The sequence below is a fragment of the Aegilops tauschii genome, chromosome 2, assembly GCF_002575655.3.
Source record: "Aegilops tauschii subsp. strangulata cultivar AL8/78 chromosome 2, Aet v6.0, whole genome shotgun sequence".
Lineage (NCBI taxonomy): Eukaryota > Viridiplantae > Streptophyta > Magnoliopsida > Poales > Poaceae > Aegilops > Aegilops tauschii.
Genome location: NC_053036.3, coordinates 348,572,283 through 348,584,695, shown reverse-complemented (window position 1 = coordinate 348,584,695; position 12,413 = coordinate 348,572,283). Strand labels below are relative to the sequence as shown.

Here is a 12,413-nt window from a genome sequence, read left to right as displayed (position 1 = left end):
ACGGCTCGACCTTACCCGGGCACACATACTTTCCTTTTCTTTTTATCCTTTTCAGGTTTCTTTTTCCACAGGCCCCTCACGACGGCCTGATCGTCGATCATTTCGAAGGATACACATACCAAGGAGGCGAGCCGCATGGACGTGTGGCCAAATATCCAGATGGTCTTCTTGATGATCACTTCGCCTATTTTCAGGACCCGCACACAGCTTCCCCTTGGTCTCGGCTTGTTAAATAGCCCTGCTGCTTATCGTATTATTTGTACAAATATGCTTTGACGTATCAATCAAATTATAATGGAAACAGTTTGCGACCAAACATATGTGGCACTGGCTTACTACTTCATTATATTTCGCTATTCTTATCGATTGCACCCGTACACTTTGGTATGACTTAACTCGCCAGGGGCTCCATTGTGCTCCGTACGTTGGCAACAAGTCCGAACACTTTTTACAGTATAGTTCGGCGCGCTGAATATAGCATTATATGCATTGGCTCCGAATCATGTCTTTGGTCAATAGTTGGGTTGCCCGACTCCTGTGCTTGCTACCGTACGTTCCGTCTTATCGGCTAGGGTAGTAAAGGGAGAACTACTGCGATTGTGTTTCTGGTTCATCTGGATAAACACCTCGGTAGAGAAAGCCGAAAACTGACTGTCATGATGCGGCGAGAGCTGGTCAGCTATTCGGAGGCTACACATAAATCTCTTGCGATTTTTTCCGCATTATGCGACGGATTGGCCTCCACCCGATCAGGTGTCTACAGCACCCTAGTCCGGATACACAAATACTAACTAGGGGTTGCGCCTACACTCCTATTGTCAAACTTCTATGGCTAAGTGAGGGTGATAAAGCCACATAGTCCGATTGCCTGGTTCGCTACGCTAAACACCTCCTTCAAGGACCAAAACCTTGGGTCAAGTGTGTTTAGGTTCCAACCCGAACACCCCCGTACTACCTACGTGGGGGCTGAAGCCGACGACTGGCCAACTCTCAGATTTAATGAACGGCCGCACAGGAGGAATTTTTTTCAACAAACAACAAGTAATATATTACATATAGGCTTTGTTTCATAATACAGGACTGGATAACATGAATGTATTCATTCAAAGATAACGTCCTTCGCACACTGGCCCTCTACAATGCGGGATCCCTCCAGGACGTCATCAAAATACCGCTCGGGCGTGCAGTGCTCCTTGCCCGCGGGCGGTCCCTCGGTCGCGAGCTTGACGACGTTCATCTTCGCACACTGCACCTTGACACGGGCGAAGGCCATCCGCGCACCTTCAATGCAGACCGATCGCTTTATGGCATCAAGCCAAGGGCAGGCGTCGACCAGCCGCTTCACGAGCCCGAAGTGGCTGCTGGGCATGGCTTCGGCAGGCCATAGACGGATTATCAAATCCTTCATGGCCAATCCGGCCATCCTGTGCAGCTCAGTCAGCTGTTTCAGCTGATCGCTGAGGGGCACTGGATGCTCCGGCGCAAGGTATTGCGACCAGAACAGCTTCTCCGTTGCGCTCCCCTCTTCGGGTCGGAAGAACTCCGCAGCATCAGCCACACTGCGAGGTAGATCCGCAAACGCTCCTGGAGAACTCCAAATCCGGGTCAGTAAGAGGTACCTTTTCTTCACAAATTTGCTCAGCATAATAAAGGTCTTACCTGCCGCAATCTGCTTGGCCTCCTAGATTTCCTGGAGGGTGCCCTGGGCTTCAACCTAGGCCTCTTGTGCGCTTTGGCGGGCCTTAGCAAGTTTGGACTCTTGGTCCACAATCTTGCGCTCCAAGGACTCGCATTTCTTTATGGCATCTTGGAGATCCTGCTGAACCTCCCCGACCCTTGACTCGTGCTTCTCGCGGGCGGCTTGTTCCTTCTCCGCTTTCTTCTGGGCCTCGGCCAACACATTCTTGAGGGACTCCACCTCGGCCGCAGCTCATGTGAAACACCATAATAACATGATCAACACAAACAATTCATATCATTTTAGATCTGCATAGGCCATTGCATACCTTGCTTGCCCTCTAGTTGTTTCTTGACACGGCCGAGCTCTTCATCGGCCTGCTCCAGACTCTGCTTCAGTTTGGAGACTTTGGCCGCATGGGAGGTCGCAGCCAGCATCGACGCCTGCTTATTCACATAGACACATATGATTAGTCTCATGCGAAAATTATTTGATCCTCTGTCCGGCCTTTCTTTTCGAACACCGGACAGAGTCTCAGGGGCTACTATCTATACTACGACATTCTTTTTGTGTAATTACATCACATACCTCAAAGCCTGTTAGAAGGCTGGTGCAGGCTTCGGTCAGTCTGCTCTTAGCGGACTGAACCCTCTCAACCACCGTACCCATAAGGGTACGGTGCTCCTCAACAATGGAAGCACTTTGCAGCGCTTCCAGTAGAGTATCCGGTGCCTCTGGATGGACAGAGGTCACCGGCGGAATAGGTCCACCTCCTTCTTTCGAAGGAGGCCGCTTACCTAATTCCGGAGCCGTATGGGCCTCCGGAATAGTATTCGGCTGGGGGCCGAATTGGATATGGCCCCCATCGCCAGTCTCCAGGGGGATCTGCTCCCCCATGTGTCCGGCGGCCGAGGTATCACCCTCTGGCGCCACCCTGACAGCCTCCTGTACCTCTCCCTGGCCTGGGAAGGTCCTTCGGGACAACACCTCGGCGTCGTCCGTAGCCTTGGGGGAGGAGGCCGCCGGAAGTGACCCGTTGTCCATCACATTTAGATCCAGCGAATTCCCCGAAGATGAGGATCGCTGGGGGCGGGCGTGAGCCAGACTGCAGCACATGATTTAACATATTAAAACCATGAAGTAAAGAAGCTGGATATATATGTTTATAAGTGCCCTTGAGTACTGACGATTCGGCCAGGGCTTCTCCCTGGGACGCCACTCGAAGCTGCTATCGGTGTCCAACGCGGAGTCATCCGCAAGGGAGACCCTCCGCTTCTCGGATGCCTCTGCATCTAGATCCATGGGGGTCGCCCTTTTCTTCCTTCCCCCCTAGGGGGGAGAGTTGCTTTCCTCCTCCTCCTCGTCCTCGGCGGGGGAGGAGTGGGTTTTGGCGTCTTCGGACGTCGCGCCCGAAGTGCCTTTACGGCGAAGGCCGCTTCTTGCCGCCTGGCCCTTCTTCTTGTCCTTCTTCTCCGGCGCCTGGTAGGGCGCCGGGACCAGCATCTTCGTTAGAAGTGGGATAGCTGGGTTTTCGGGCAACGGAGCCGGACACTGAATCCGCTCCGCCTTCTTTGTCCAGCCCTGAAAAGACAAATGGAGAGGCTTAGACATCTTCCTTGAATGCACAGGTAGAGGATACACCTGGAAATATGAAAGACTTACCGGACTGGCTGGGTGGGTCAGGTTATACCCACGGTCCTCGGTCGTCTTCGGCCACGTTCATTGGCCTTGAAAAGCACCTTCCAGATGCCTTCATGTGTGGAGCCGACGAACTGTTGCAAGGTCTGGTGCTTGGCCGGATCGAACTCCCACAAATTGCAAGTCTGGCTTTGGCAAGGAAGGATCCGGCGAAAAAGCATCACCTGGATCACATTGAAAAGCTTGATGTTCTTGTCAACCATGCTCTTAATGCACATCTGCAGCGCTGACACCTCGTCCGACGACGCCCAGTCCAGGCCCTTTTTTAGCCAGGAGGTAAGCCGCATTGGGGCCCTAGACTTGAATTCGGGAGCCGCGGCCCAGGTGGCGTCACGGGGCTCTGTGACGTAGAACCACTGCTATTGCCACCCTTTGACGGTCTCCACAAAGGTGCCTTTGGGCCATGTGACGTTGGACAGCTTGCTCACCATAGCGCCTCCGCACTCTGCGTGTTGACCATCCACCACCTTCGGCTTCACGTTGAAGATCTTTAGCCACAATCCGAAGTGGGGTGAGATGCGGAGGAAGGCCTCACACACGACAATGAATGCCGAGATGTTGAGGAAAGAATTTGGGGCTAGATTGTGGAAATCTAGCCCATAGTAGAACATGAGTCCGCGGACGAAGGGGTGGAGAGAAAACCCTAACCCGCGGACGAAGTGAGGGATGAATACCACCCTCTCATGGGGCTCCGGGGTGGAGACGATCTGCCCCTTGGCCAGAAGCCGGTGGGCGATTTCCTGGGCCAAGTACCCCGCCTCCCGGAGCTTTGTGATGTCCTTCTCCGTGACGGAGGAGGCCATCCACTTGCCCTGCGCTCCAGATCCGGACATGGTCGGAGTGCTTTTTGAGGCGGAAAGGATGGAAGCTTGGGCGCTGGAGCTCGAGAGCGGATGGGCAAAGAGGAAGAAGGCATGGGTGAAAGAGTAGATCCTTATCCTCTTATAAAGGCAGCGAATATCAAGCGCCTCCCCACTCGCCTTAAAACTCGCCTATTCCCCAAGGGTCATGCGGGCGGCACGGTTGGATTACCCATGCCCGTATTAATGAGAATCCCGCGATAAGGGGGACACGATCTCTGCTTCGACAAGACATGCCAATGAAAACCGCATCTTGAAATATGGAGCAGGAGGCTAAAAAACGGTTCGAAATAATGACCGGGCAGGGACGTAACGTCTCGCTACAAAAGTTGTCAGCAGATGAGACTTGTTAAATATTATACTCTTTGCGGCTGTGTGTGGTGCCTGTTTTGCAGAGCCGGACACGTTTTCTGTGTTCGAGGACTGCTTTGAAGTATTCGGAGGAGGAACCCGCCTTGCAATGCCGAAGACAATCTGCATGCTGGACACATCGTCATTGAAGCCTGGTTCAGGGGCTACTGAGGGAGTCCTGGATTAAGGGGTCCTCGGGCGTCCAGGCTATGTGACGTGGGCCGGACTAATGGGCCATGAAGATACAAGACAGAAGACTTCTTCCCATGTCCGGATGGGACTCTCCTTGGCGTGGAAGGCAAGCTTGGCGTTCGGATATGAAGATTACTTCCTCAAACCGACCTTGTACAACCCTAGGCCCCTCCGGTGTCTATATAAACCGGAGGGTTTAGTCCATAGAGGCAATCTGAATCCTAATCATATAGGCTAGACTTCTAGGGTTTAGCCATTACGATTTCGAGGTAGATCAACTCTTGTAAACCCCATATTCATCCAAGATAATCAAGCAGGAAGTAGGGTATTACCTCCATCAAGAGGGCCCGAACCTGGGTAAACATCGTGTCCCTGTCTCCTGTTAACTTCGATCCTCAGATGCACAGTTCAGGACCCCCTACCCGAGATCCGCCGGTTTTGACACCGACAGGGGGCGCGTGGAGTTGGTCCTGGCGGGCGCACCACGATCCGGGCGTGTGCGTGCATGTCGCGGGCACGGGCGGAGTGGGGCCGGACCAGGCGCTCGGCATGGACTGGGGTGTGGGTGCGTGCCCAGACGTGGCCCAGGGTATAAGAACTCGCCCTTAGACATTGTAACAGCCGCGGGCTGAGTTCGTGCTCAGGGAACACAAGATCGCCGTTGTTGTGGCGGGGCATCCGTGCGCCGGCAATCCACCGTGTTCCTCTTCTTCTCCCTTCTCCTTCGTTGGTTCGCGCCACGGCTTCAGAGAGAGAGCTCAGTGAGAGAGAGAGGAGATCTAGGGCTAGGGTTTTGCGCCAACAATTGGCATCAGAGCCACGTGAAGAGAACTACACGGCCTGGGCGATCAAGGTCGAGGCCAACCTCGACACGGCCGGGCTGTGGGAGGCGGTGGTGGTGCCGGGGGACGCGGCGGCGGCCGTGATCGCGAAGAAGGACAAGCCGGTGCGGGCATATCTGCTGGGCACGCTCGCTGAGGACCTGCTGCTGCAGGTGGCGTCGAAGAAGACAGCGGCGGAGGTGTGAGCGAGCCTGAAGGCGCGGTTCATCGGCGCGGATCCCGTGCGGGTGGCGCGGCTGGGTACGCTCCGAGGGGAGTTCCAGCTCCTGCGCATGGCGGACGGCGACACGCTGGATGGCTTCGCCGGCAAGCTCGGAGCGATGACGGCGCGGTTTGCGGGGCTGGGCTCGACGCTGGAGGACGTCGCGCTCGTGAAGAAACTGCTTGACTTCGTGCCGGATCGCCCGTACATGGCGGTGGTCGGGATCGTGCAGTTCGGCGACATCACAACGATGCCGTTCGAGGAAGCGCTCGGGCGGATGAAGGCGTTCGACGAGCGGCTGCGATAGCGCGGGCAGGTGGGCGGCGAGCGAGCAGACGGCGCGCTCATGTACACGGCGGCACAATGGCAAGCTCGAGATCGGCAGCATGGCGGTGCGCGGGACGACGACGACGTGCGGAGCGTGGCGTCGGGCTTCGGCGGCAACCGGCGAGGCCGCTGCTACAAGTGCGGCGAGCGCGGCCATTTCAAACGCGGTTGCCCTCAGCTACAGAAGGAGCCGGCGTGGGAGTGTGCGCTGCTGGTGGACGGCGACGTCGAGGATGGCGGCTTGCTCTGAGCCGCGGCTTAGGGCGCGAGTGTTGTGTGTAATAAGCCGCGGCGACGAGCTCGACACAGCTGGTGCGTGTATGGGCGCGCACTGAACGCGTCAGGCGCGTCGGGACCGCGGTGTAGGTGTGTGTGTGCGCGTGCGTGTGGTGCATGGGGGTGACTGTGCACGGCTACACCGTACGTGTGTGTGTGCTGTTAGTTGGCGAGAAAGGGGGCGTGTGGAGTTGGTCCTGGCTGGCTCACCACGACCCGGGCGTGTGCGTGCATGCCACGGGCGCAGGCGGAGCGGGGCCGGACCAGGCGCTCGGCGTGGACTGGGGCGTGGGTGCGTGCCTAGACATGGCCCAGGGTATAAGAACTCGCCCTTAGACATTGTAACAGCCGCGGGCTGAGTTCGTGCTCAGGGAAAATAAGATCGCTGTTGTTTCGGCGGGGCGTTCGTGCGCCGGCAATCCACCGTGTCCCTCTTCTTCTCCCTTCTCATTCGTTGGTTCGCGCCACGGCGTCAGAGAGGGAGAGAGAGCTCAGTGAGAGAGAGAGAGGAGAGCTAGGGCTAGGGTTGGAGAAGTAGTCGTTCTTCATTGTTGGGGGCAAGGAGGAATGTGCATGCGCAGATCACCAGCACCACTTTGAATTTGTTCTTCTCTCCTGATCTATCATACGACGCCTTATGTCATCTTCATAGCTTCAACCATTGTAAATATGTTGTGCTCTCCTTGTTCGATGCCAAACATGCTTCTGATCTGTGACAGGACCTCTCTGAAACATTCTGGCCTGGAGCCCGAACAGGTGAAGCTCCACACGGTACTCTAGTAACAAGCTTTACATCTTCATCGTAAAACTGTGTGTCGCGCTTGTGGTCGATTGTAATTGGACTTGCCTCCTCGTCGATATGACTTAGAATAGACATATTGGTAGCTCTAGAGACGCAGATCAGGTGACATGCAAACGGCATGTCACCGTGTGCCTCGCGGCCTTCCATCCACCGCCCAGCCAGAATCCAACGGACAGCAGCACTCCAAGGCAAAAACAACATCCAGATACAGACCAAATCGAGCACGGGTCAGCAAAAAAATCTGGCGGGGAAGGTAAGGAAAAGGCGGGCTTTGGCGTGGCGATTCGCCGGCGTATCCTCGCCTCGCGGCCTTCGCCGGCCGCCGCCCGCTGTCAGCCGTCGCCACTGAGGAGAGGCAGGGACGAGCGCCGTCCGCCGCAGGAACCAGGGCCGAACGCCGCCGCGGGTCGGGGACGAGCGCCGTCCGCCGCGGGAGCCGAGGACGAGCGCCGCCGCGAGCTGGGGACCGTTCATCATCATCAGCGACCTCTTCTCAGGTCCCCCCTCTCTCTCTCTTATTCCATTAGTGCCAGAGGCGGAGCCAGCTCCCGGGCTCGTCCGGCAACTCTTCACTGCAGATTAGTCTGATTACTTGCTTAGTAGTGATTTTTGTTGGGGCAAAGCTAGCTGACATCGCTATGCACGAGCTTTTCCCAGGCTCCTCGCGCTGTCTCTGGTTAGTGCACTCAGATGCAGGCAACAAAATTGAAATTGGTATTTGTATACTGGTAGAGCTAACCATAATGTACGTCCTGCTGTGGTATTTGATATAATTGGTTGTCCAGTCACCGGTATAATACTAATAGTGACAAACTATACTCTGAATAAATATGGAGACTTGCAGCACTACACTCTGAAAATATTAGTCAGCACTACTCTGAATAAATATGGAGACTTGCAGCGAGTTAAGTACTGATGTGCATCTCGATAAGACTATAATCTGCTAAGCTTTGTGGTTTCAACATATGAACTACTTCTATTTTGAGTCAGCACTACATTTCTGAATAAATATGGAGACTTGCAGCGAGTATTGTACTTCTATTTTGAGTATACACTGTGGAATTTGGCAGAATTGTGCGTTGTGCGATGGGATCGATTGGCAACAGGATACCTGAAGTTGGTATGCGGTTCAGAAATTCGGATGAGGCTTGGGAGTTCTGGGTGCAATATGGAGGTCACATAGGCTTTGATGTGAGGAAAAGAAATACCATCAGAAGCAGAATTGATGGAACAATCACTTCATGTAGATTTGTTTGTTCCAATGAAGACATTCGAAGGAAAAGTCAAATAGATCACGAGCCGAAGCGCATTAGAGCTGAAACAAGAACCAATTGTAGAGTTCGGATGATTGTTTCATTTGATTGAGTGGCCAAATTTTTTGAAGTCACCGAAGTTGATTTGGAACACAATCACCTCCTTCAATTGCCACAAACCTGTCACTTGTTGGCATCACAAAGGAAGATTTCAGATGTGCAAGCTTTAGAGATAGAAATAGCCGATGATTCTGGAATTATGCCAAAAGCTTCACATGAGGTTGCATGTCGTCGAGCTAGTGGGAAGTTCAACGTTGGTTACACTTTGACTGACCAAAAGAATCATTTGCGAACCAAGCGGCAGCGGGAGATGGCTTATGGACAGGCCGGTAGTATGTTGAAGTTCTTTCGTGACAAGATAGCTGAGAATCCATCATTCCAATATCATTTGCAGTTGGATTGTGAGGAGCATATAGCCAACATATTCTGGGTTGATGCTAAAATGCTACTTGACTATGCACACTTTGGTGATGTTGTCACTTTTGACACTACATTTGGCACGAACAAAGAGTATAGGCCATTTGGTATTTTTCTTGGGCTCAATCAGTTTAGAGAAACAACCATTTTTGGTGCTGCATTGATGTTTGATGAAACACGTGACTCATATATATGGCTCTTTGAGACATTTCTAGCCGCACACAATGGAAGGCAGCCTAGAACTATCTATATCAATCAAGATGCAGCAATGGGAGGAGCCATAGAGAAGGTCTTCACAGAATCATATCATGGACTGTGTACATTTCATATCATGCAAAATGATGTCAAACATTTAACTCAAGTGGGAGTGGAGGATGAAGAAAAAGAGCCTCATATTCTCACGGATTTTGGTGCTTGTATGTATGGATATGAGGACAAGGCAGCATTTGAAGAAGCGTTTGACAATATGAGGCTCAAAGTGCATAAGCAAACTTGGTTAGATAGCATCTACAAGGTGAAAGAAAAATGGGTTGAATGTTATATGAGAGATGTCTTTAGCTTGGGAGTGAGAAGTACACAATTAAGTGAGAGCTTCAACAATGCGTTGAAAAATCATTTGAAATCAGATTTTCATATTCTTCGGTTCTTGATGCATTTTGAGAGGACGGTGGAAGTAAAAAGAACAAAGGAATTGGAATCTGAATTCAATGCAAGAAAATATATACCGAGAATTAAGATGTTCACTCCTATGTTGGTGGAAGCAAGCAAAGTGTACACTTCGATTATATTTGAAGCTTTCCAAGGTGAGTATGAAAGATCAATGGCTGCATGTTGTAGAGTATTGGATGGAAATAACAGATTTGTCGTTGCTATTGCGAGTTTGCATGGTGATTTAGAGTTTGAGGAGGAGCGCATAGTGATAGGTGATCCTTTGACCAAAACGGTTTCATGTAGTTGTGGAATGTTCAATAGGACGGGGATATTGTGTGGACATGGTCTAAAAGTCCTTGATTTGATGAATATAAAGACATTGCCGACACATTATGTCTTGAAGAGATGGACTAGAGAAGCTCGCAATGGAAGTATAGAAGATAAGGAAGGAAGGAAAGTGGTAGAAAATCCAAAACTTGAAGCTCAACTTCGGTACAGGGATTTGTCTCATCAATTTCACAATGTGGCACATAGAGCAGCCAGCTCCCCACAGTGTTGTTTGCTATTGGCTAATGCACTTGCCTCCGTTGCACCTAGCATACAGGAAATACTCAATGCCACTAGTGCTATGTATGAACCATATAAAGACAAAGAGAATGTTGACCCAAATGTGCAGCAAATAGATGAATTGCTTAGAGCTGCACGACTGAAGAAAAAAGAGGTTCCGGCAACAAAATTAAGGAGAAAGCAAACTTGGCTTGATAAGTTACTCAAGGGGAAGCGTATACCATTGAAATCTACCGCACCGACCAAAACGGGAGAAAATGTATGCTGTGATTGGTACATGATATGTTTTTATTCTTCTTTTGTAAACTAATTACTATACTTTTCATTGGCAGCCAAAAAAGAAGAAGGATGGTGTGCAAAAAAAGAAGGATGGTGTGCAAAAGAAGAAGAAGGATGGTGTGCAACAAAAGAAGGATGATGTACAGCCTCAAGTACTAGTGGAGAAGTGTGACAACACCAAAGGAGTAAATATGGAGTCCCAAGAGTGCAATGCTATCATGAGTTTCACCCAGCTCTTGATGGCTCCGCCTTTGTAGCGACCAGACCTCAAATGGTCTGTGCTGCTGTGCACCAGTGTCATCCCTGGATCAGTAATGCTGACACGCACAGTACAAATGGAGGATTTATAACAGAGTAGCAATCACACACTTATTACATCGAATATCTCCAAAGAGAATAAGTATGATAAATATGGCTTAAGGCTATCTAATAACGATAACAGCGGAAGACTTGGAAGATAAGTGAGTCCATCAACTCCAGCGGCATCACTGAGTATAAGACCACGACCTAAGGCACCTTACTCGTCGTCTGAAAAGTCTGCAACATGAAACGTTGCAGCCCGAAAACGGGTCAGCACATAGAATATGCTGGCAATGTAACACATAGAGAATAATGAACAATAATAATGCTATACTACATGCATATATGGCTGGTGGAAAGCTCTATGGTTACAATTTTGCGAAAAGCCAATTTTATCCTACTTCAAAGGAATAAATTTTATTTAACTATCATGGTGGTTGTGAAACATTGAGATGGTTGACAGCATCTCAATCCCAATTAAATGTCATCAATAACCCAACAAAATTAATTAGAAGTAACATAGTGATGAGATTCACATGATAATCCAAGTACTAGATACTCAAGTTGTCCATAACCGGGGACACGGCTAACCATGATTAGTTTGTACACTCTGTAGAGGTTTGTGCACTTTTCCCCACAAGACTCGATCTCCTCCGTTGGATTACTCGCACTACATGGTGTTTGAGTAACGGATGACCGAGACACAGTCTTTCAGAAGTGTTTGCACCTTACGTATGGGTAGACAGTTACACCTACTTTCCCCTACATCTGCTAGTCTACCACTGTAAGAGTTCACACAACTTAATCAACTATGCTAGAGCCCATAATAGCTTGCGGCTGCACACGGAAGTTTCTAGCATGAACAATCTCATGATCCCTTTGAACTTGGGTGGCGGTCCAAAAGAAAAACAGGCAATCCTGGAATACCCAGGTACCTCAATCCACCCAGATGTGAGTTTTAGTTGCCACCTTAAGTAAACCATTAATTAACAATCTCACATCTGTCATGGAAATCTCTCAAACCCAATCCACGTCTACGAGCATAGCATGGCAATATAAATAGCAAACGTAGAAGTAACTCCCAAGGGTTTGAAAGTAAAACAGGTAATAGGTACTACCTCAACTACTTCCCAATACCCACAATTTAATTAGATCCTAATCATGCAATTGTTTGAGGAATAGATCTAATGCAATAAAAACTGGGTATGGAAGGTATATGATCAAAGTGTTACTTGCCTTGCTGATGATCCGCGAAACCTAGCGATTCGAAGTAACAAGCGGCACACTCCGGGTACTCTATCGCAAACAAACAAGCATACAATCAGTACTCATCTAATGCACAGGTAAAACTCGAATGAAAGATCCAACCAGAAAGTTCAACTTAAGAACTCCGGTTTGCAAAAGAATCAACTCGAAAGAAGCAACGAAAGTCAAACTGCGAAAGAAATAAGCTTCGTTTACTAATCTGGATCTAGGTCAAATTTTACTGTAGCAAAAACTTGTTTGAGTAGGTTAAACGGAAAGAGAATTTCGAGACGAAACTCTAGGCGCTTGAATCGCCTGATTCCGATAAACAAGCGAGAAGTTAAACAGAAACGAAGATTCGATCAGAAATCGAATCTGAGAAAATAACGGAAAAATCCGACGAAAAAGAAAAA

General features: G+C 50.3%; 1 protein-coding gene across 2 annotated transcripts; it reads left to right on the top strand.

Moving 5' to 3' along the window:
- The first annotated feature begins 8,015 nt into the window (after nucleotides 1-8,015).
- Nucleotides 8,016-12,413, top strand: LOC109782657 (protein FAR1-RELATED SEQUENCE 5). 2 transcript variants are annotated; one of them, XM_073508565.1, is made up of 2 exons: nucleotides 8,016-9,761; nucleotides 10,509-12,413. In XM_073508565.1, the coding sequence occupies exons 1-2, from the start codon at nucleotides 8,741-8,743 to the stop codon at nucleotides 10,592-10,594; spliced, it is 1,107 nt and encodes a 368-aa protein (XP_073364666.1). In that variant the 5' UTR covers nucleotides 8,016-8,740; the 3' UTR covers nucleotides 10,595-12,413. The 2 variants fall into 2 exon arrangements, with proteins under 2 accessions (XP_073364666.1, XP_045089397.2); XM_045233462.2 differs by having other exon boundaries at nucleotides 8,016-10,435.